This window comes from Hippoglossus stenolepis, chromosome 10 (genome assembly GCF_022539355.2).
Source record: "Hippoglossus stenolepis isolate QCI-W04-F060 chromosome 10, HSTE1.2, whole genome shotgun sequence".
Classification (NCBI taxonomy): domain Eukaryota; kingdom Metazoa; phylum Chordata; class Actinopteri; order Pleuronectiformes; family Pleuronectidae; genus Hippoglossus; species Hippoglossus stenolepis.
In genome coordinates this window covers 12816950-12838636 of record NC_061492.1, presented here as the reverse complement: position 1 = coordinate 12838636, position 21687 = coordinate 12816950, and the positions used below count along the sequence as shown (strand labels likewise).

The following is a 21687-nucleotide window of genomic DNA, read 5'->3' as shown; positions in this document are numbered from 1 at the left end:
TGCATGAGTGAATGCTATGGAGCATAACTGCATTTATCGTTGTCCTTTGTTCCGCATTGGGTTGTGCAACAGAGATGTGTGCATGTTGTTCATTTTCTAATTCTGAACAACTCAGAGTAGATTGTGCAATAAGGACATTGCTTGTTGAAACACCACTGAGGACATATCCTGTAGGTCATGTCCTCAGTGTTTGTAATATCTTTTGTGTGAATTAGTAACTAAATTCAAACTTCCCTGCTAAAATTAAAAACAACTTGCACACTTGTAACTATGGTAAGACAAACAAACAATGGATACAAATTACTAAAGAACAGGGCAGGCTATCAATATTGATGTCTTTGCAGTATGATACCTCATTTTGGGAAATGTAAATGTATTTGTCCCCTTCCTCTTCATTTATACAAAATAAATCAAACTGCTCAAACTGTCACAAACTGTCCTGTAAATTTAAGTTTTTCTAATCAAGAGATATCAAATCTGGATAAATAAGAATAAAGAATAGTTAGATAAAGCTAAGAATCTTGAACTCATGAAGTTAAAGTTCCTTGCTTTGGCCTCACCAGTAAGAATCATAACAACATCCAAATGGTTGCCATATCTATATTCACATTAAACTTTTATACATTTCTATGCACTTTGCCCTGCCTTTGTATAATTGCACTTGTAATATGTGTTTATATCTATTCATTCCCAAAACAGAATGCCTTTATTGTCATTGTAAGCTATGCATACAACGAAATTCGAAGTAATACTTCTCTGGGTGCATTAAGACCCAAACAATCACACAACAGCGCCAAACAAACAGCAACCGACTTAGAAGAAATATATAAATACACTAATAAAAATGAACTTGCATTAAAAAAATTAAAATGCTTTTATCTAATCCTTGATTTTCCCAGTAATCTTTTTGCAAAAAAGGGGAGCAGGCCTCATTGCATTGCACTCCACAATTCTTGTGTGTAAGACACATAAACATTTTAATTTCTTACAGCCATTCAACGTGCAAATTCAGCCCTGTGAATAAAATATACTATTATTTTTATTATCATTATTATTATTATTTAAGTGTGGCTTTCTGTATATAAATTGTTGTTGTTGTTAGTATTATTATTATTATCATTATTATTATTGTTGTCGCTGTTGTTGTTATTATTATCGTTGGTGTTGTTGTTATTTTTGTGATTTCCTGTATATAAGCTGTTGTTGGTGTTATTATTAGTGGGATTTTCTGTATATAACTTGACAATTATTATAATTATAATTATTATAATTATGATTCCTGCTGTTGTTGTTAGTGTGACTTTCTGTACATAACTTAACTATTATTATTATTATTATTATTATTATTATTATTATTATTATTTCTGTTGTTGTTGTTAGTATTATTCTCTGTATATAACTTGGTGTTGTTGCTATTATTGTTGTTGTTAGTGTGATTCTCTGTATATAACGTGTTGTTGTTGTTGTTATTAGTGTGACTCTGTATATAACGTGGTGTTGTTGTTGTTATTGTTGTTGTTGTTAGTGTGATTCCCTGTATATAACGTGGTGTTGTATAGTCCATGTCCTCTGTGTGCAGCAGCAGTCACAGAAGCCTCAACTCTTCAGGGATGATGTCATGTTTTCGAGTACGCAACCTGCAACATCCGGGTCCTGCCTCAGCGACGCTGTGCTCCTGCGAAGCTAACGTTAGCTAGCGAGCTGTCAAGCTGTCAAGTGGAGAGGCTGGGACAGACGTTTCAGCTTCCCCTCCCCGGCTCGGCCACTCAAAGCTCCAGCCCTCAGATTTACATGCGGATCTGTTAGAATATACTTCAGGTCGCCAGCTGAGATAATGTAATGCAACACGGGCGCACGACTCTGCACTGAGACCATTTCTATGCACTGAGTCTTGAGTGACGATTGCTCCTTGCTAGCTAACTGGCTAGCTAGCCTAGCTAACCCGACGCGAACCTCCCCCTCCAGTTTCGTCGGTGTAACCTCTCCGGTGCGAACCACGGCCGGTCAGTCCTGCTCGCAGCCGCAGCTCCGGTTTCCGTCAACCACTATTTTGGAAATTTGGTAAGTGATTGGAATGTTTACTCTTACGCCAGCAGCTGTAGGGGGACGCTCGGCAGTTAGCTACCCGAGCTAAGTTAGCATGTAGCCGTAGTACGTTAGCAAGGCCGAGGGCTCTCCTTGCCTCAGCGTAACGTTAGCAGAGCAGGGCAGAGGGAGGCCTGTCAAAGTTAGCTGTGAGGGACAAGGGTCAAGGCCCGCAACTAGGCGAAGGCTGTTTGTTTATTTGGGTTGTGGTGAGGACTTGGTACCGAGCTAGGTTTTCACGGCAATCCAACAACAAATGCTGTCATTCCAGAGCAGGTACACGCTGTGACTGAGCTCCACACGACGACAGAGTCGCTGCTGGGTTCGTCAGATCTCCTGCAATGGTGTTGTGTTTATCGAGTTACTGGTCGGTCGGTTAGCTGGCGTTAGCTCTGCAGGCATGTAACGACAGCTTTAACTATCACCTCGACTAGCTAGAACGATGAGGTGTTCTGCACTGCGAAGGTCAGAGAGGTGCTGGCCAGCGGTGTATTGTGTGTATGTACAATACGGTAAAATTACTCAATACGCGTGAGTACATTTCACGTAGAGCTTGATGAGCCTGTGGTTTAAGGGCGTTTCAGTTTGATCCTCACCACTCTTCCTAATATGTAGCAAAAATGTGTTCACAGGTCTACTATTTTTAGACCAGAGCAGGGGCCTGAACTCAGCTCAGAGATGCTAATCTTTCTCTACAAATTGATGAAGGATGTGATCTTTTGTACATTTATCAATGAATATAAACAAATAAATAACACCACGTCTATATAACAAAGTAGACATACATTATATGTATGGTTAAATATCAGAAAATGATTCAGATTTTTCCACTGCAGCTTTGCTTAATAATATAACAAACTGAATATTGCCTCATTGTTTATTAAACACTACATTTTGGTTCTATGTTATAATTAGATTTCTCTCTTTTAATTTGTTTTACAGGTTTTAAGAGGAACACAATGGGTGCATTTCTGGACAAACCAAAGATGGAAAAGTACAATTCCCATGGTGAGGGTAACCACCTGAGGTATGGGCTGAGCAGCATGCAGGGTTGGCGGGTAGAGATGGAGGATGCACACACATCAGTAATTGGTCTGCCCCATGGTCTCGACCTCTGGTCATTCTTTGCCGTTTACGATGGGCATGCCGGCTCTCAAGTGGCCAAGTACTGCTGTGAGCACCTGTTGGAGCACATCACCAGCAACCCAGACTTCCAGAGTGCTCTGCAGGAGGACCCCTCTGTAGATAGCGTGAAGACCGGGATCCGCACAGGATTCCTGCAGATTGACGAACACATGCGAACCATCTCTGAGAAGAAGCACGGCGTGGACCGCAGTGGCTCCACCGCTGTGGGAGTGATGATTTCTCCAAGCCAAACCTACTTTATCAACTGTGGCGACTCACGGGGGATCCTCAGCCGGGGTGGAGCTGTGCACTTCTTTACACAAGATCACAAACCCAGCAACCCTCTGGAGAAGGAAAGGATCCAGAACGCCGGTGGCTCAGTCATGATCCAGCGAGTTAATGGGTCCTTAGCAGTCTCTCGGGCTCTGGGAGACTTCGACTACAAGTGTGTGCATGGAAAAGGCCCGACAGAGCAGCTTGTTTCTCCTGAGCCTGAAGTTTATGCAATAGAAAGATGTGAAGGGGAAGATGAATTCATTATACTCGCTTGTGATGGCATCTGGGATGTCATGGCCAATGAGGAACTCTGTGACTTTGTCAGGTCAAGGCTAGAGGTTACAGATGATCTTGAAAGAGTCAGCAATGAAATTGTTGACACCTGCTTGTATAAGGTACAGTGTGTCCACATATCCTACATTAACAATTTGTTACACACTCGTCTGTTGTGTTGTTACGGTTGATTTACTTGACGTCTGTGTTTGTTCTTCATTTTCCACAGGGAAGCCGGGACAATATGAGTGTTGTGTTAATCTGCTTTCCCGGAGCCCCAAAGGTATCTCCAGAAGCAGTGAAACGAGAGGCTGAGCTGGATAAATACCTGGAAGCCAGAGTAGAAGGTAGGGGAGAAACATTATATTTGTCTATGTGGACCACAATTAATATGTAGCATATGGAAATAATTCAATTTTTTTTTGCTTCTTTTACTTTTTATGTTCAATGTAAACCCCTTATTATCCTTATGTTGATTGTTGAATAATGCTTTAATATATATACTCTATTAGGAACTTTAGCAAAAAGAGCCAAGAATTATCCAAAAGCCTGTCTCAAAGAAAACAGTTTTTCTTAGATTGAGTTATGATCACAAAGCGTCTGCAGTGTTGAGGAATAACAAATGTAAAAATAAACAAATACCTGACCGAATATAATTTAGTTTTTCAAATGTTTTCTATCACTTTAAAGTAATGGGATCTGCTTCATTAGACACAACTCCTGAGATGCAATTTAACCAGATCACATTTAACACGTCAGGCAGGTTTCGATCAACAGTTCAGTGTTTGTCATACTGTTTATCTTATGTATGTTATAGTCATGCTAGAGAGTCGCAAACTAACATATTGATGTGTGTGTAGGTTTTTATAAAGAACCTAAATCGTATTTTCAAATTCTTTATTATTTCATCTTCTTGGACATATTGTTCAGCTCTGACAGTGACAACCAGGAACACGTTACTTGTCTACAATAAGTTTTACTGGTTGACATTTTTCTTACTGTAGGTTTGGTAGGTGACCACATGTCTCAACAAGCTTTACCACTCCCCCTCAGTTGTTACACCAAACCTTTATACTTCCTATCAGGAGTCAAAATCGAGTGAAGTCAGTGTGTGCGTGTTTTTTTGTAGACCACAATTACGCATTTACCTCAAAGGGCTTCACAGTCTATACAGCTTAATAGACCATTGATTCACATTAGGAAAATTTCCCTCCAGAAAGTGAATCATTTTTAGGAAGAGTCTTTTGCTTCAATTAAGCAGAGTGTTTTAATCTAAAAAAAATGGTATGTCCATCTCTTCACAATTAACAAAACAGAACTGTGCTCATCTTTTCTGCAGTCTAAATATAAGTCGGGGTTGTTTCACCTGCATTCTTTTACACATTGATACCAATTTTTCCAATATAACTGCACAAAGTAATACGATGTTTCTAGGTGCACTTCTGTGTAATATTGTCAAAGGATCCGAAATAAATAATTTTGTTTTCCAACAGAGATCCTTAAGAAGCATGGGGATGAAGGTGTCCCGGATTTGGTCCATGTTATGCGAACGTTAGCGTCTGAGAGCATCCCGAACCTCCCACCTGGAGGAGAGCTGGCAAGCAAGTGAGTGCGCTTTGTGGTTAAAACCTCATCAATCAATTACAGGTTTTAATTTATGACAGTTTAAGTTTGATCACTGGGTATCTTTTCCCATTTGTTTTTACAAAATGAAAACTAACATTTATAATTTTGTACTTCTGTCCCTCAGACGAAGTGTTATTGAAGCGGTGTACAACAAGCTCAACCCCTACCGAAGTGATGACACAGTAAGTATCCCAGCTTGTCTTTAACTCTCTGTATGTTTGCATTTTTTGGGGAGTATGCATGCTTGTTGACATGTGATAAGCAAGTTTTAACCAATCTTCTGCATGTCAGTCGTATTCAACAAGATGGAACAAGGAAATAGGCTCCTTGCCAAGTGATAAAAAAAAAGAGAAGAAAATGTATGTGATGACATAGTGACTTTTATTGGTTATTTATTTTCCTTCTTCCCGCTTTGAAACCAAAAGCCACATAAAATTAATGAAAACTCATTTGTTGTAATTCTACAAATTTTCTGTGACACCAGCAGAAAATGATCCAATCGTTTCTCTCTAGATAGTCACAGTAATTCCTCAGTCACAAAACTTGCTTTAATTTTGACACATTACCACAAGTGCATTGCAGGTCCTGTGCCAAAAAGACTCAGTCTCATACCACATGAGCTGATTTCAATAATTAGTGAGAGAGCTAATAAGGGATATTATCTGACATTAGTGTGAAAGGAATAAAAAAACTGCATTCTCTTACATACTGATTTTAAAAGGAGCATTGCTCAGCAATCCTTTGTGTACAAAGATAGCGCCCTTGTCTACTCAGATATCGTGCTTTAAATTTTTTATCAGATAAGTTCACTGGTTCAGCTCTCAAATTGTGCTCGTCTCATCTTGTCCTTGACCATGAAAAATTGGCAATTTGTTTTAGTATTTCATGTTTGTGTGAAGATGGATGTTTTGAATTACTTTCCCACACTGAGGTATCTCAGAAATTGGTGTACCTTCAGATTGCTGCCAGAGCTCTTGACTTGTCTGTATTATTTGGTGCAGTCTCAATATAAAATGGCTAAATTAAGGTTTTGTTTGCCAACAGCTCACACAAAGCTTTCCATGGCAGAAAGTGAAATAAGTTTATTAGAAATGTTTGCAGATTAATTCAGAGTGTCTCATAGAAACCGTATACAGTATTTGTTACTGTATTCAGTCTATCTCAGTGAGTAGTAATTTGCACCTCCTTTGGCAGCGTCTCAACCTCCAGGTCTCCCAGGACATATCTGTGTAATCATTGCACATCTGAATGATGTTAAGTTGTTTCTAGATTTGCAGGAAGGGGAGAAACTGAACGGTTTAATTAAAATTATTGCAATGTATCATGATGAAATTCAAATTTGCAGTCTCACTTAGACACAAAAACTTAAACATTCTTGTTGTTGCACAGTAATTCACAGCTAAAATAGGATATCTTATCAATAAAATGTAAAATTCTTGTATTAGAGAGGGGACTGTACTGTAACAAACACTGTGCACTGTGCTGGTCTTTTTAAAGCACTAGTATTTGGCCTTTCCCACCAGTTTCTCCTGTAGATTGTTAGTTTTATTGTAGCTGCAGCAAAAAAAGTGTATACTGTGATCAGGACCATACTTGACAGCACGTTGCACTGTTAATGTAAAGTTATGTGGTTTTATCATCAGACCACAGACTTGTTTTTGAGTCACGTTCTTTGTGCATCCTCTTATCACACAACTGACATTCTGTCATACCGCTCCTTGTTTGGTTTTGTTTTTTACATGTCTTTGTGACTGCTTTCAGTGTAGGTCTCATCTGTTGCTTGGTCTGGGTTGTCCTTGGTGCTTTGGTCCAACCTGTCCACCTTGCCTGGCAGCTCAGTTAGTGATGGATAAACACTGAATACAATCTTATTTGTCCCCTGGATGTATCCATCCAGCTCACTCTGTCTCTTACCCCTTCAGACAAGACACATAAATAGATCATATTTATTGAGTATAACAGATATTCATTGTCAGATGTGAACCCTAACAGAGACAAAGATATAGATCAGTGACAAGGAATCCTAATATGCCTTTATGAACTTGTACTGTAACACAACAAAGAAAAGGCCATGGGTCATTGAGGTAGTGTAATTGATTGCTTTATTGAGTGAAACTTGTTAACATAGTGTCATTCTGGAATAGGTCAGTATTGTGGAAAAGCACATTTCACTAAAATCTATATGAATGTCAGATGTTATCAGAAACGCTGCTTCATACAGACTGCAAACAGTCGTTGGGTGGCAATAGGTCAGTTCAGCTGAATACAACTTATAGAGCTTTGTGTGCAATCTGTGACTAACCTTGGAGACTCTTTGGTGGGTGTATTTAATTGTCTCTGAGGGCAGTGATTTTGCCTACAGCAGATATAATCACACTTTACAACTGCCTCTACTATTTTCTGGAATTTAGATTTGTGATCCACACCAAAGAAGTGGCAATAACGGAGCAGAGACTACAATACCTAAAGGCTGTACCATGTGGGCAGTTTTCCAAACCACAGCAATCATAATATTGACTTTTGAATAGGGGAAGAAAAAAGTATGAGTCATGTGTTACTTCTTTTATGTCAACCCAGGCACTATTGTCCTTTTAACTAAACTTGAAAAGAAATCTGCACCATTCACACCACGTGTGTATATATATATATATATATATATATTTTTTTTTTTCATCTTAGAATATAGGACAAGATGATGAATATCCCTTGTACGTTTGAAGGTCTTCTGCACAAATTAAGTTACCAACTACCAGAAGATTAAAGCAGTTGTTAGCGGCCACCAGCAGATGATATTAGGGACATAACTTCAGTTTTGCACCTTAGCGTCATCAAGTGTTTTGGCCTTGTTTGAGTGTTTGCTGAGGCTGAAGGTAAATCTGACTGCCTACTTGCTTCTATGGCAATACTATGAAGGCCAGCATTGAGATGTTTTTCTTTGGCACAATGTAGGGAAGTTGGATTCTATAGTTTTTTTGTTTGTTTTTATTCTAGTGTTACTTAAATTTGTTGTAAATTTGTATTTATAAGCCTTTACTGCAGCTGACGTTCTGAATGAAAAGCTTCTGAGGTTAGTTTGTCTGGCAAAAGTCAGCTAACTCATTGTATGCTGGTCATGTCATGGCACGCATCAAAATTCAGGCTGTCCTCATCAAGTTTCTCAAATCCTTTATTAGATACGTGTTCATACCAAGGCTGATTTGAAACGTATTCATCTAAATGACACAGCAGACCAGTGTTTGCTCGAGCTAAAAAAAACTACAACCTAAGCATACGATAAGAAGAAACATTTCTCATTCCCAAAAGAAAAGATGGTGCATAAGACGCTCAGTATACTTAATAAAGTTAAATGTATACAGATGTATCCTATATATGATATAGATGAAATCTCAACAGATAGACCTCCTGAAACTTCTGTATTTTTCAAATCCAGTTGTCAGAAACATGAGTCATTTGCTCCAGTGCAACCAAATAATCTGTCATGTTGGCTTCTCTCTAAATTTGATTTGCATATGTGGTTAAACCCATTCCTGGACCTGCACCTTGGGATCAGCTGTGTCTGTGGTGAATCCTACAGGAAGAGTCACTTAAACCAGTCACAATGTTAGCCACTCCCAGTACATGATTTAGCTCTTAACATGTAGTTTTTGTACACTTGCTGTTCCAGCACAAAGAATAAGTATAAAATAGTAATGAAAGGTCATGATCAATCTGTCTGAACACGTTGATACACGACGACGTTCTTTAAATACCGCATCATTCACAATCAAGCAAGATATGTTTGTAATGGCCTCCACCTGTGGCATGTTAAATATATACAATTCAAAACATTGTCACATCCTTACAAGCGCATAAAACAATCCTCAAGCTGTTTGCTTATCATTTGGTAGCGTTGCACTTGACGTCACCTTGTATAATCGGAGTCTAGTTCTGACACGGAAGAATTTTGTTTTCCTTTGTTTGGTTGTAAAGACTAACCATGTAGCTAGCATGTGTCCTGGTCAGTTAAATTCAGTTCATTATATCCCGAGCAGAGTCTGCCACATTTAGGCATAGAGGACATGTATGTGTAAAGACTTTTTGCAGTTAGATGGATGAATTTGTAGATCTTGTGTCAAGCATTTGATGATATTTCAGAGTCTCCATATAGTGTGTAGGATCATCAGCTGCTGGAACTGTTATAAGAATTTGGATGTTTGTCCTGAGTTAAACAAATGGTTGAATTATAAACTTGTATGAGTGAGTTATGGCAAAAGCAGTAAGCTTCTCTATTGCCTGGTAAAACATATCAACATATGTCTACATATTCATAAACACCTTCTTATTTCATAAGTAACTAAAATCATTACGTTTACCTGAACTATACATCATTATTTGTTACAGCTGGTTAAAGACAAACCATAATAGTCACCTTTTAAAGTGTTGTGCTTTCAAACAAATAGATGGTGTATCAGAAGGTTCAGACACTTGGTGCACATTAACTAAGCCATGATTTACAAGGAGGTAGCCTTATAAACCATAACTATGTCTGATATATGGCCATGGTACAAATCTATGTTGTATACTTGACAAGTTATTTAATGCTTCATTCATCAATAACTACATCTCCAGATTTTCTGTAAAAGTATTTATAATAGCATTAAAACATGTTGTGGGGGTGTTGATATACAACTATCACTTCCTGGATTGTTTCTTCTGTCAGTTTGTATCATACATGCTTGAACCTGTCCAGCTCTTGATAGAGATCTCATTGGATGTAGAGTCAGAGTCTGAAGGGTTTTTCCTTCCTCTCCTCTCTTATTAAGGACTCTGCGTCCACAGACGACATGTGGTAACACAACCTCCTACCACTAACACAGCATAGAGTTTACAAACCACCATCCTCTCAAGACCCACAGCAGCTCGGCTCAGCAGTCTGTCTCGCCGTCACTCTGAGCTTTTGGTTTTCTAAGAAGGGAATTTCATGGGAGGAGGAGGAGGAGGAGGAGGAAGAGGAGTTGCATGCACACAAACCTGGAATAGTGCAGCACCAGTCTACTCTGGAGTTCAGGATCCTCACCGTCTTGTCTCCCATTTATGTTCACCCACCTAAATACTCTCCTCTAAAGTAATCCATAACAAGTGAGTCGACAAGGTTTTCTTTTTTTCTTTTTTTTTTAATAATCAGCTTAAGTAGTCCAATTTTTTTGCTGTAATTAATTTGATTCACATTTCCTTGTGTGTGTTTGTATATTTCTGTTTTTGTGAAGTGCAATTGTCCTGTACAAACAGCCTGTATTTAATGCAGCTTGATTTTAAGTTAAAAAATGAAAGAAATGAAAAAGAGAACCTTTTATGCACTATCTGCCTTTTCCTGCTCTTCTGGAATTCTAACAAATGTCTGTTCAGTGGATATTTCTGCTTGTCCTCCAGACACAATGTCTCTGCGCTTTTACTTTCCTTTCTCTCCTTCTTCAGTTAGTCTCTGCTCCTTTTAAGAAACGGGTAAATTGTATAGTTGACAGCACAGTAAGCTCTCTATATCAAAACCATTTAAATCCTAATTTTTTTTTTTCCTGTGCTTTTTTTTAAAATTGTATTTTATTTTTGTAAGTGGCTTTCTGTACATGCTCAAATAATAATTGCAAAGTGTTTCTTGGTCATTTTGGGAAGTGTGAAGCGAAACTAAAATCTTTTTTTTTTTAAATTTCTTTCGAGGCGTCTGATTAAAAAAAGAAGATAATACCCCTGTTAACATGTTTGTCTGTGCCGATAGATACTTGCAAGCGTGCGTGGGTGCTTGTGTGTATGTATGTGCGCACGTGTGTTAGTGTAAAGGCAATGACATTTGCTGAGGTGGTTCAGACAACAGACCAGGCTGGAGTTTTAAGGGAATTGCCCACTGCTTATTCATTGTCTGCCCTTTTTCTTTCAGCCGGTGCTCCATATCAACCCAAGATAGGCTCTCACTACTTCTAATTACAAAAAGCTTTGGTTAACAGAGTTTAAATGCTGTTACGCTGTTTGAACAACTTCAAGCTATATATCACAACTATACTGTAACCTGACACACGTAGCTCAATTTAACCATGGTGTTTCAGTGGTTTGCAGCTTTTCAATCATTGACCCATTTACACATCTGTTGTGTCATATTTTAATATCATGTTCTAAAAATTCATTGTAAGCAGTGCCCACTGTGGGTGCCATATGATTTATGATCACTTGTTTCAGCTTTACAACAGCCTATGCCAAGTTTTTATTTTGTTTTTCATGAGATTCTTTTTTTGTACGTGGTACACATAGAATTTTAGCTTCTACTTTTTTAGCATCTGATCATTTGACTGATGTGAGCAGTTTAAGCACTGACTGTTTTAAAGAAAATCACCCATCACTAGGTTGAAAATAGGAGCAACATGGTCTTTGTTTGGACTTTCAAACCAAGAACAAATCCTCTAACTGCAATGAGTTCTCATGGTTGTATAGCACTTTTTTAGTTCCCATCTGGTTTGCTCTGCTTAAAAACCTCCCCCTGCGCCACCACAAGCCAGAGCACAATACAGTTCGCTGCTATAGTGTATGATCTGTGGGTTCTTTCTTTCAGTTAACCCCCCCTCCTCCTAAAAACATGAATAGTCATTGACTAATTCTGTATCTAACACACACACACTAGGTAGATTTCTCGAAGAGAAATGGTTTTATTTCGAATTTATTTTCTGCCATTTTTTTTGTCTAAAATTGCATTGTTGGAAATTTATGTATGTATATATTTTTGACTTCAACTTTCAAGGAATAAATCATGTTGCTTGAGTTAGTTTTTTGCCATGGACAAAATATGATTCTGGTGGGTCTCGGTATGTTTAGTTGCATTTTATTATGTGTTGTGGCAAACAACTTCGGTGTCCCTCTTAGCAACACTGAAGGTTTCATTTAGATAATACACAATAATGTGTTAAGTTTGTAATTCTTCATTCATCAAAATGACAATCCTAACGATTTCACTCCATTCAGACTTGTGGCATGTAGCAAATTATAAAATCTTAAACAAAACACACTAACTGTAATCCTAAATTAGCTGCTTCCTAAAATCCCTTTGTGGCAAAAAAAAAAAAAGTCCAAAGACCATTTTGTAATTAGGAAGTCTTTATTACAAGACACAAAGAATATAAAGGAGAAGCTAGCTGTAGCCCCTGGAAAAGATGTAAAAAATGTCAGGGTGCTGTAAAGCAACCTCATTGTGAACTTTTTAGTTGCCGTTCCTCAGTTTTTTAAAGGTACTCTGTGGACTTTTTGACCACTGGTGGTGCTGTAGAGACACGTTTTGATCATTCTACTTGCACAAGGACGCACATACAGTACACCGTGGACTGCAGGGGCAGTAATGTGTATCCACAGTTGGTTTGATTGTAACGTGGTATACAAGTGCCACTAAACCAATTAAAGAATACGATTTTAAAACACGAAAATAGCCTTTAAAAATGTTGCGTGAGGTAACATTTGCGAGGTGTTGAATCTAAACCAAGCTCTGTGTTTAGAGTGGAAACTTCCTAATACCTTTTGAACAGTCAACTTATAAAAACATGTATAACAGTCATAATTCAGTGTAACATCGGAAAATGGATTTCTCTGTTTGCATGAAAATGTTGTTTCACTAAATATTCCTTCCCATGAAAAAGCAACAAAAACAAACTGTAAAAAATGTCTTTCAATTCACATCTTTCTGGTTTAAGATTACAGTGTGGTATTACCACCACAATACTCAGCCATACTTGTAAACGTACTGTGCTCACATCATGAAAACTCAATTTCACTCTGTGTTTGTGGAAAAAAAAACCTTGTTAGTGTGTTTGAAAACATACTTTAAACAAATATTTTTTTAGACAGGCAGCTTATATTTCAACTCTGAACTCTTTTATTTTCACTGCATCGCCTGTATTTGTGCACAAAACGTCTCATCGAACCAGCACCCAGCGGATCTGGGAGGTGTTGGTGACTATTAAAGCGACTTAAATTTTTTTCTCCAGGCTTGATAAAGAACAAACATGTTTTCTTGGATTTTCAGGCCATTGATACCCCAACTCCCCCCAACTGTCCCGTATTTTACCCCATAAATTATATAAATCGTGACATGGCCCTTAATCGATGCTGGTTAATCCCCCAGTTTTATAACCCACCTATTCCCCTGAATGACAAATGTTGAAATTAACTATTTTTATTTATTTAATACAAAATTGCTGTAGCTGGAATGTTGTCAGATATTGACAGTGGCTTGGCCGTGATTTGTCACATCTGGGTGTTTTATTGATATGGTATGTGAAAAAAATTAAATTTAGTGCATCCCTGTGACCTCCCCATCCCTAAGGGAAAAAAAAGTACCAAAAACAGAAAAAAGCCCCATAGCATATATTCTCCTTGTTTTAATTTTTAATGACCTGAAATACCTCATAACATTTATAGGAAGTGTTTTTTTGTCTTGATATTATGAGATCCAAAACTGTTCACAAAGCAGTTCATGTTAATCAGAGCCCGTTTTCTCATGGCCCTCCCCTAGAAGTTGTGATTTCTAACACTGATCTATTTGAGTGGGACACGCCTGTGCTCGTGTGCAGTATTTGAAGTGCTGATGATATATTACTAACTAGGAACACTATTGGCCTTTGATTATAAGCTGACCAGCCCCCTCTCAAGCAGCAGCGCCCTCAGATGCTCACCTGTGTAACTGTATCGAGAGTTCAGGGTTTTTAGAAACGTGTGAGAAAATAGGTGTGACTCAATGATCGTAGTCATATGCACTGATCATCTGTATAATCAGCTTTTTATTTCCGAAAGTTGTTATTGTCGAGGAAAAAAAAATTATAAAGCTATTAACAGAGCTACCTTTGGTTGCCTGGAACGCATCCTGTATATTCTTGTACGGCGGACTACCTTGCAGAAGTTGAAGAGATTTAAAAACACTTGCGCCCTCTTGTACATATCGATGTACCTCGGTTGTGGCGTTTACTGTGTGACCCCTAGCAGTGGCGGTTTGCATGTCCCCTCGCAGGGCGACCCGAGCCCCACTTTGCTGACCTTTTTTCAGCTCATAAATAAGCTCACCGATTTGCCTTACCCAATCTCATGTTGCCCCCTAAAATACTTGTTCAACACAAACACTACGAGGAGGAGTAATGCTGCTGACATTACGCTCTTCTAGATTCAAAAGCTCGTCTCCATGTTAGGGTACTTAAGCTATCAACAAAGTGACTTTGTCCTGGTTGTCACAAGGTACAACTTTTCCAACCATCGCTGGTTTGTATGCTTCATTTTCCCTCCATGTTTCCTTTGATTGAAGTTCGGTCTCGAAAGCTTATTCAACTCTCCACTGCAGATGATGTCATACTTTTAACAAATGCAAGTGTTTTAACATGGTAACCTCGTAAGCATTCAAAATGTGCATACATACATCAATGTCTGCTATATTTATGATTACATTCAAGAATAGCTTTAGAATGCTGTAGATACGTATTGTCAATGTCCATTCAAATGCTTCAGAGGCCTCTGTGAGTGATTTTACAAAGTACAATAACTGTATATTTTGTATTATGTTCTAGCTCCAAAGGAATGGCAAAAAAAAAGAAAATGTTTAAAAAAGCTTTGTTCCCTGAACTAAATTGTACTATTTGTGTTGTTGATTGAACAAATTGCATTCCTTGCTTGTGAATTGATGCATTTCTCTCCCTGCTCCTTACATTTTCTCCCATTCTTTCCCTCCTTTCTTTCATTTTTTAGCCTTTGAAGTTTGAATAAAATTTCTAGTTTGCAGAATGTATTACTAAATAAATGGGTTGTCATCTTGTACCTCTCATTTCATCACTTTTTATCTGTTCGGGCCTGTTGCACAAGGGAAACTTGAAGAAACAATACGGCTTACAGTGAAAGCTGAACTGAAAAGAACACTCATCAGTAAAAGTTACAATATTAATATATCCAGCAATTTTATTTTTTCACTTTCTAGTTCGTAACTTGGCATGAAAACAACACCTGTCTCCACATCTGCTCGGCAGTGAGGCATGCTGTGCTTAAAGTGCTGAGAGTATTGTAAACAATGGGGTTGGCCAAGTTATCGCAAATGAATTATATTCCTCTGCATTATGTTCTCTACAAAAACAGTTCTTATTAGTTCATATTGGACAACATATGTGCTCATACCGATCTGTGATAGGCCGATATCGGCTGATCAAATCGACCAACTGATGTATTGATTGGGTTCTAGTCTCTAAGAGGATTTATGGAGGATATTAAGTCCAAACAGGAAATAGGAGTTACATAAGATATTGATTAAACGTTATGCAAATATTTCAGTTGTTCTCACATGACTCCAGACCCACGTTGTCAATTATTCCTCTAAGGCCAAGAAGAAGCTGATGTCAGTAACTGTAGCTCTGGAGTAGTATAATGATCTTTAACAAAAAAAAATTATTAAATTGAAAGTGTAGAGGGAGTCGTACTGTAAATATCTTTCTGGTATTTCTCATGCTAGCTCCAGTTTTCTCTCTTGTATTATTACCATCCCCCTCAGGTTACAAAGCTGAGCATCCAACTTCCTCAAAACTTTACGTTTATAAAAAGAAATGGTCATTTTACAAAACGTATGGCTGTTCTGATGGTATTTCCTAAATCCTTAAAGATTCTTCTAGACATATGAATAAAGAATATGTCTACTGCAAAATAAAAAATGTTTTAATGATTTATTCCTGTTCCAAAAATGGCAGCTGGTAAACACATTGTCGTCTTGCTCAGTTTGTATAACAAACCAAAATATAAAACTATCCTTGCCATATACGCAATATGGTATATTTTGATGTATTTAATATTCTGTATTTTAATGCAATTTAACTGTCATCTCAGGATACTAGTGTTAGAAAATACAGTGGCAACCTGAGAAACCGTTTAAAAATGATTTTCATCCAGATGTCCTATGATTCTGGAGATTCCTTCAGCACAGATGTAACCGTTGTCGAACAAGCTCAAATGAGCCGGTATTTATTTATTTACAGTAAATCTATGCTGAGCTCTGTGACTTCTGTTGTTCTGGTAAAACATGAGAGGCACAAACCGCAGCTGTCCTCGTGTTACACCTTCAATCTCAGCATGTGATTTACAGCTTCAGTGTGTGTATGATAAACTAACAAGCCCTTTTGCTGCTGCATGTTCGGAGCCCCACGAGCCCTTCACAGCACAGCGGTGTTGTTGACTCGTCTGGCTATCAGAGCCGCCACGCTCGTCTCGCTGCCTCTTCTGTCAGTGTGTGTGTGTGGCAAGTGCACGTCAGGGGCTTGAGCTCGGAGGATGGGTCAGGGCAGTCCACAGCCACTGGGATTAAGAACTGTGGGAGGGATTACTTTAAATGTCAACATAATGTCATGAGCTGTGTTAGAAGGTCAAATGTTCAAACGGTGCTCAGTGGCGAGCAGTTAATAGATCAGGTACGATTTGGGTTATTGTGGCCCCTGTGATGAATTGACTAGTATGTTACAACAAGCTGTTTTTTGCAGCATGATTTTTTTTTGGGGGGTAACTTTAACAGACACTGAAGCGAGGTCAGATTTATTTTTGCAGTTTGGCGTTTGCTCTAGCAACCATTAACATTCACAAATTGCACATAAGTGAATATATCCTGAATGTAAGAGGGAATCTGTTGTAGAAGTGCAACAACATGTCTCATGCATTCTGTTGTTTTTCCTAAGACCCAATATCTAAGTGATCAACTGGAATAGCTATGTTCTAATCAGGCAGGCAGCTCACCAGAGGGGGGCAGTGTTAATAGCTGAGGCTGACACCAACAGGGGAATCCTCACTAAGACAAACCGTCCTCTGAAAGTTAATTAATAGAAAAATTCAGTTTCCATTTATTATAGATGATGATGATGACAGCTTTTAGTTGCATACAATTACAGCATGTAACACTTTTGTCTTTTAAGCCGTGTGGTTATAATTTCTTGAATACACACAAGCAACACACGTAGTTTGTGACAAATTAATGTAAATGGCCATTGCCACTGTTGTTTTTGGTATTAAATACTCGGTGTCTTCTCTGTTGCCTTGGGAACCTTTTCTGTCGCTTAGCGAATTAAAATTTACCGGGGGTAAAAGTAAATATCACTAAATTGAGAGAATTCATAAGTCCTTTCTAAAACAAGCTTGTTCTCTTTTAATGATGCACACTCGCCTTTGAGCCATTTGCACGTTAGAGGAGACACAGAATGTGACTCATTAGATCCCGGGCCACCTGTGCACCCCTAATGAATCATGCTGCCCTTATATTCCTCCACATAAGAAAAAAGTGCCCACGTCGGCAGAGGCCATCATCAAATGGAGCTGGCTCGTCATCTGCCTGCCATTGTTTAGCGCATGTCATGCTCTGCTTCGCATGGCGGAAAAACCCATTTGAGCTTGACTAATGCGGCCATGCAGACACAGCAGTAAGAGGTGGGGGTGGTAGGCACACTGCATGCTCAGGATGGTCTCTACGCTGAGGTCACTGAGCTCCACATTTGCTAATTTGGTTTGGAGTGCACAAGGAGTTGGCTGCTCGGTGCACAAAAAAATGTGATGGGATTAAAAAGAGTGAAACAAGGGAAGGGACGTCCTCGTATTCCTCGATCAGGATCCGAGCCCATACGACGTCGAGCCTCTGTTCTCCTCCACCCGCCATGCTCTCCTTCTCCATTTCCTCTTTCTGTGAGTGCTCTTGTTGCCCGAGGTCAGTTTGTCACAGAGAACACAAGCTTTTCTCACTTGGTTGCAGCGATTCAATGATTGGTGTGTACAAACAAGCATATCAAATAGGGATGACATGTACCCACCTCCCCAGCCTCCTCCCTCACGCCTTGAATATGTCCTTCCTGCTCACTCTGCTACCGTCTCTCTCTCTCTCTCTCTCTCCCTCTCTACTTCCCTCCCTCTGTCTCTCACTTCTACTCGGTGGGAGCGAGTGTCCCCTGCATGAGGTGGGTTACACAAGCTGCTGCCCTGGGAATCCCGGGCCAGCTCATTATTCCGCACCCCTGAGACACAGCTCACTGTAAATTAGGACATCAAATGATGCAGGCTTGTTAAAGAGCCACAGATAACACTCATTAGCATCAGCACCTTTCCTTGTTAGAGCCTGTATCAGCGCTCACTTTCCACCACCACCATCACAACGTTGCGTCCTGTCATTCCCCCACACTGACTGGAAGGTTTAGGATTAATGTCAGCTCTCGCCGGCGGGGTCAGTGCTGTTGTGGTTCAGATACGGGGCTGATTGATCAGTGGTGGCGGGAAGCCGTGGAATTGGTTGACAGCTGCCGACTATCCCCGCCACTCTTATCCATATTTCATTGTGTGGAAGCTGGTGAACACAAACCCTGTCTCAGAATAACTCTCGTTTGGCAAGTGGCTGACTACTTCTTTCAGTCATGTATCATAATCCTGCAGCAGATGCCAAGTTGGTTTTACTCCTTTTGATGATTTTTTTTTATTTTTGTTGTTGCTCATTTTAAGTCTTGATGACTTTTTTTGATGTAATAAATTGTTTGAACAGTTATTTTGTATTTTTTCTTTACATAATCGTTATTGTTCGAAAGACCAGGAATGACACGGAGATGGATGATATGACTGCTCCCCAAAAGTGAAGCCAATTTGTATTGATTGCCCCCTGGTGGTTGGCTGCAGTACAGGGCATATACATCCCACCTCCTCCATGTTAATGGGTGGGACCGAACTAAACAGTTAAAGTGTACGTCAAATAAGTTTTTCTCAAAAGTGGTTTCTGTCATTTTAGGTAGTTGTTATCCCACTGTTGTATCTTCAGTTGTTACTGCGACACAACACCATCGCAACTGCACAGACTCTGGTTCCAAATTACATCGAATGTGCAAGATGGCTGCACCTCTATCTGGGATATTTGTCCAGAAACAAAATGCTTTTAACACCTTTTTTAGATCTCAAGGAAATGTACAAAACCTTTCAGTGAGAAACACAGAATACAGGCTCCATCTTTTTTGCAGACTTGCATTAGGATATCATGTGCACATATGCTCCTAGATATACTACAGTCTAGTTTATGCATACTTAGCACACATGCAAGTAAATGTGCTGCATGATGTTGTGTGGTGTATTTAGTCGAACAGGAAAACGTTTTTTAACAAGGTGGGGGGCAACTGTGTTTGTGTTTGACCACTTAGCAGATACAGGACAAAGGATGTGGAAAACATTAAATACTAAGCATGAAACAAGTGTTGTATGATAACAATTTGCACAGTCTCAAATTTTGGGCTATGTATGTGGACATCCACCCAGGAATTAGTTTGAACCCTCGTCAACTTGTGCAGATAATGAATTTTACATCATGTAGACCCAGAAACCGTGAATTGGACTAAACTTGCGATAACCTGTGAAAAACTTTGGTATAACGTTTTCTGTGTCTCTGGAGGAAGCTTTTTAAAGTCTGAAATAATGTGTATGTATGAAATAATAATAAATGTATATTAGCCTGTGCTTGAAGCCTATAAAAATGATGCTTCTGAGTTGCATTGTGGGAATCGTAGGACCATGGATATTTAGAATTTCAGAATTTAATTGTTTTAAATGTTTATCTCGCAGGTACGCTAAAATTATGGAAGTCCAATCCTAACTCACAGCAACTGCCCTTTAAATCTGACAGAATCCTGTTAATCTTAATATGTCTCACATTCCCAAAGTGATTTTAATTCATCATCAGTCGAAAAACTGCAAAATGTCATAATGTGGCAAGGAGAGGAAATCTTTAACTACACGTCTCAACTGCATTAGGAAAGAGAAACGTAGCCCAGAGAAGTGACCACTGAGGCTTACACGAGGTGTAGCCGACATAAAAAGATAAGAAAAGACTGCAATTCAATTTCATGTGTAAAACAGGTTAAATACGATTTATCGATGAGGTTTCTAGATGTTTTCTCTGGATTGTCTGCTGCTGCTACAGGCGTACGGTATTTATTCCGAGCCTTTGTGGGCTGTCGCCTGTCAAATCCATACCAGAAATTTCCTTCATTACGCTGTTCGTCTAAAACCAACTATTGTCCTTTACTGTGAAAATGTGACTGATAGCAAATTGTTTTTCTTTTGTACCTGTGCAGCCTTTTCTTGTTTCCAGCATGCTCTCCTGTCTGTAATTGGGCTGCAGTGAGATGGAAATGTTCACGACTGTGCCTGGGTGTCTTGTCGTCTCAGTGGGTCCTCACCGTTAATGTTTTCTTTTCGTTTTAATGCTAACATCACAAAGGTGTTGGTTTCTTTATTTCTATCTTTTCTGTCTTTTTTTCCCCATCTCGTCTGCATGCTGTGTGGGATCTGGCAGCACGCAGCCCCTGGTTTGACAGCCCCTGTTTCAGTCCTGCTGCATGCCTTCAGCTCACTTCATCTGCACCTATACGCTCCCCCTTCATCTGCACCCTCCTCTTCTCCTCCCCAGGACCCAGACATCCTCTTCTTCCGTGGTTTCAGCTAAAACAAGAACTAATCAGAGGATGTCAAGCCAAGCATTTCTCCACCATCATCCACTAAAGTGTCTGCTCTCGTCAAGTTACACATCTGATATGTCAAAAAGCCCATTTTATCATCATATAGTTTCACCTGTTTAAAGATGAACTTATCTTCACCTGTTGTCATCATTGTTAACATCATTCCAAACAGCATCTTAATACTAATTTTGATTCTGTAGCAGACTCTGGGCAGGGATGGGAATTTACCAAGTCGTATTTCATGTTTCATATTTAAATCTGGGCATTCTCATGTTACATTATTATGGATGGAGCCGGTAGCCACATCAATCACTGCTGCATGTGATTCTTTAAACCTCAGTAAAGCAGCAACACATCACTGAAACATGCTCAGAATATTACACTTATGAAGGTACCTTGGCTTCAGAGTTATTCCTGTGTTAATGTCATTTGTTTTTAGTCTCCGTTTCTAATTTTGTGTCCTTTAACTTGAGCTGCTTTCAGACATGCCCTGACGTTTTCATGAAATTTTCCAGAGCGGCTGCATGTGAGAACGCAAATGTCCAACTCAGCTGCTCCGGACGTTTCCAGGAACTTTTCCTGCCAGCCCCCCTGGTAAAATGTCCTGAAAATGTCAGAGTGAGCCCATGTGAGAATACAGCAGGACATTTTCTGGAAAAATTTGCAGCGAGTGGGCGTGTTGATGAAGTTTCTAACACACGACAGAAGCAAAACTGAAAGAACACAAATATCTCAGGATGAAAAAGAAGACACAGACTGTGTGAACTCGGAAATATAACGAGATTCAAGACCTTTGGGTGATGAGGGC

The 21687-nt window shown here is 39.2% G+C and overlaps 1 protein-coding gene across 4 annotated transcripts; it reads left to right on the top strand.

Moving 5' to 3' along the window:
* Positions 1–1659: 1659 nt before the first annotated feature.
* ppm1aa (protein phosphatase, Mg2+/Mn2+ dependent, 1Aa) lies at positions 1660–21016 on the top strand. Of its 4 annotated transcripts, XR_004697705.2 has the most exons (7): positions 1660–2061; positions 3028–3881; positions 3989–4106; positions 5253–5364; positions 5510–5567; positions 10188–10503; positions 11297–15195. XR_004697705.2 is itself a non-coding variant. In XM_035168851.1 (6 exons), exons 2-6 carry the CDS (start codon positions 3045–3047, stop codon positions 20864–20866), a joined length of 1161 nt encoding a protein of 386 aa, XP_035024742.1. In that variant the 5' UTR covers positions 1660–2061; positions 3028–3044; the 3' UTR covers positions 20867–21016. The 4 variants fall into 4 exon arrangements, 3 of the variants coding, with proteins under 3 accessions (XP_035024742.1, XP_035024744.1, XP_035024743.1); XM_035168851.1 differs by lacking the exons at positions 10188–10503; positions 11297–15195 and adding an exon at positions 20831–21016; XM_035168853.2 differs by lacking the exon at positions 10188–10503.
* Positions 21017–21687: the final 671 nt, after the last annotated feature.

Excerpts from the sequence above, each read along its gene's own strand:
- ppm1aa (XM_035168851.1), top strand. The coding sequence starts at position 3,045 with ATGGGTGCATTTCTGGACAAACCAAAGATGGAAAAGTACAATTCCCAT. Across the intron at positions 3,882-3,988 it reads TTGACACCTGCTTGTATAAG|GGAAGCCGGGACAATATGAG; the intron begins GTACAGTGTGTC and ends CATTTTCCACAG. Across the intron at positions 4,107-5,252 it reads CCTGGAAGCCAGAGTAGAAG|AGATCCTTAAGAAGCATGGG; the intron begins GTAGGGGAGAAA and ends GTTTTCCAACAG.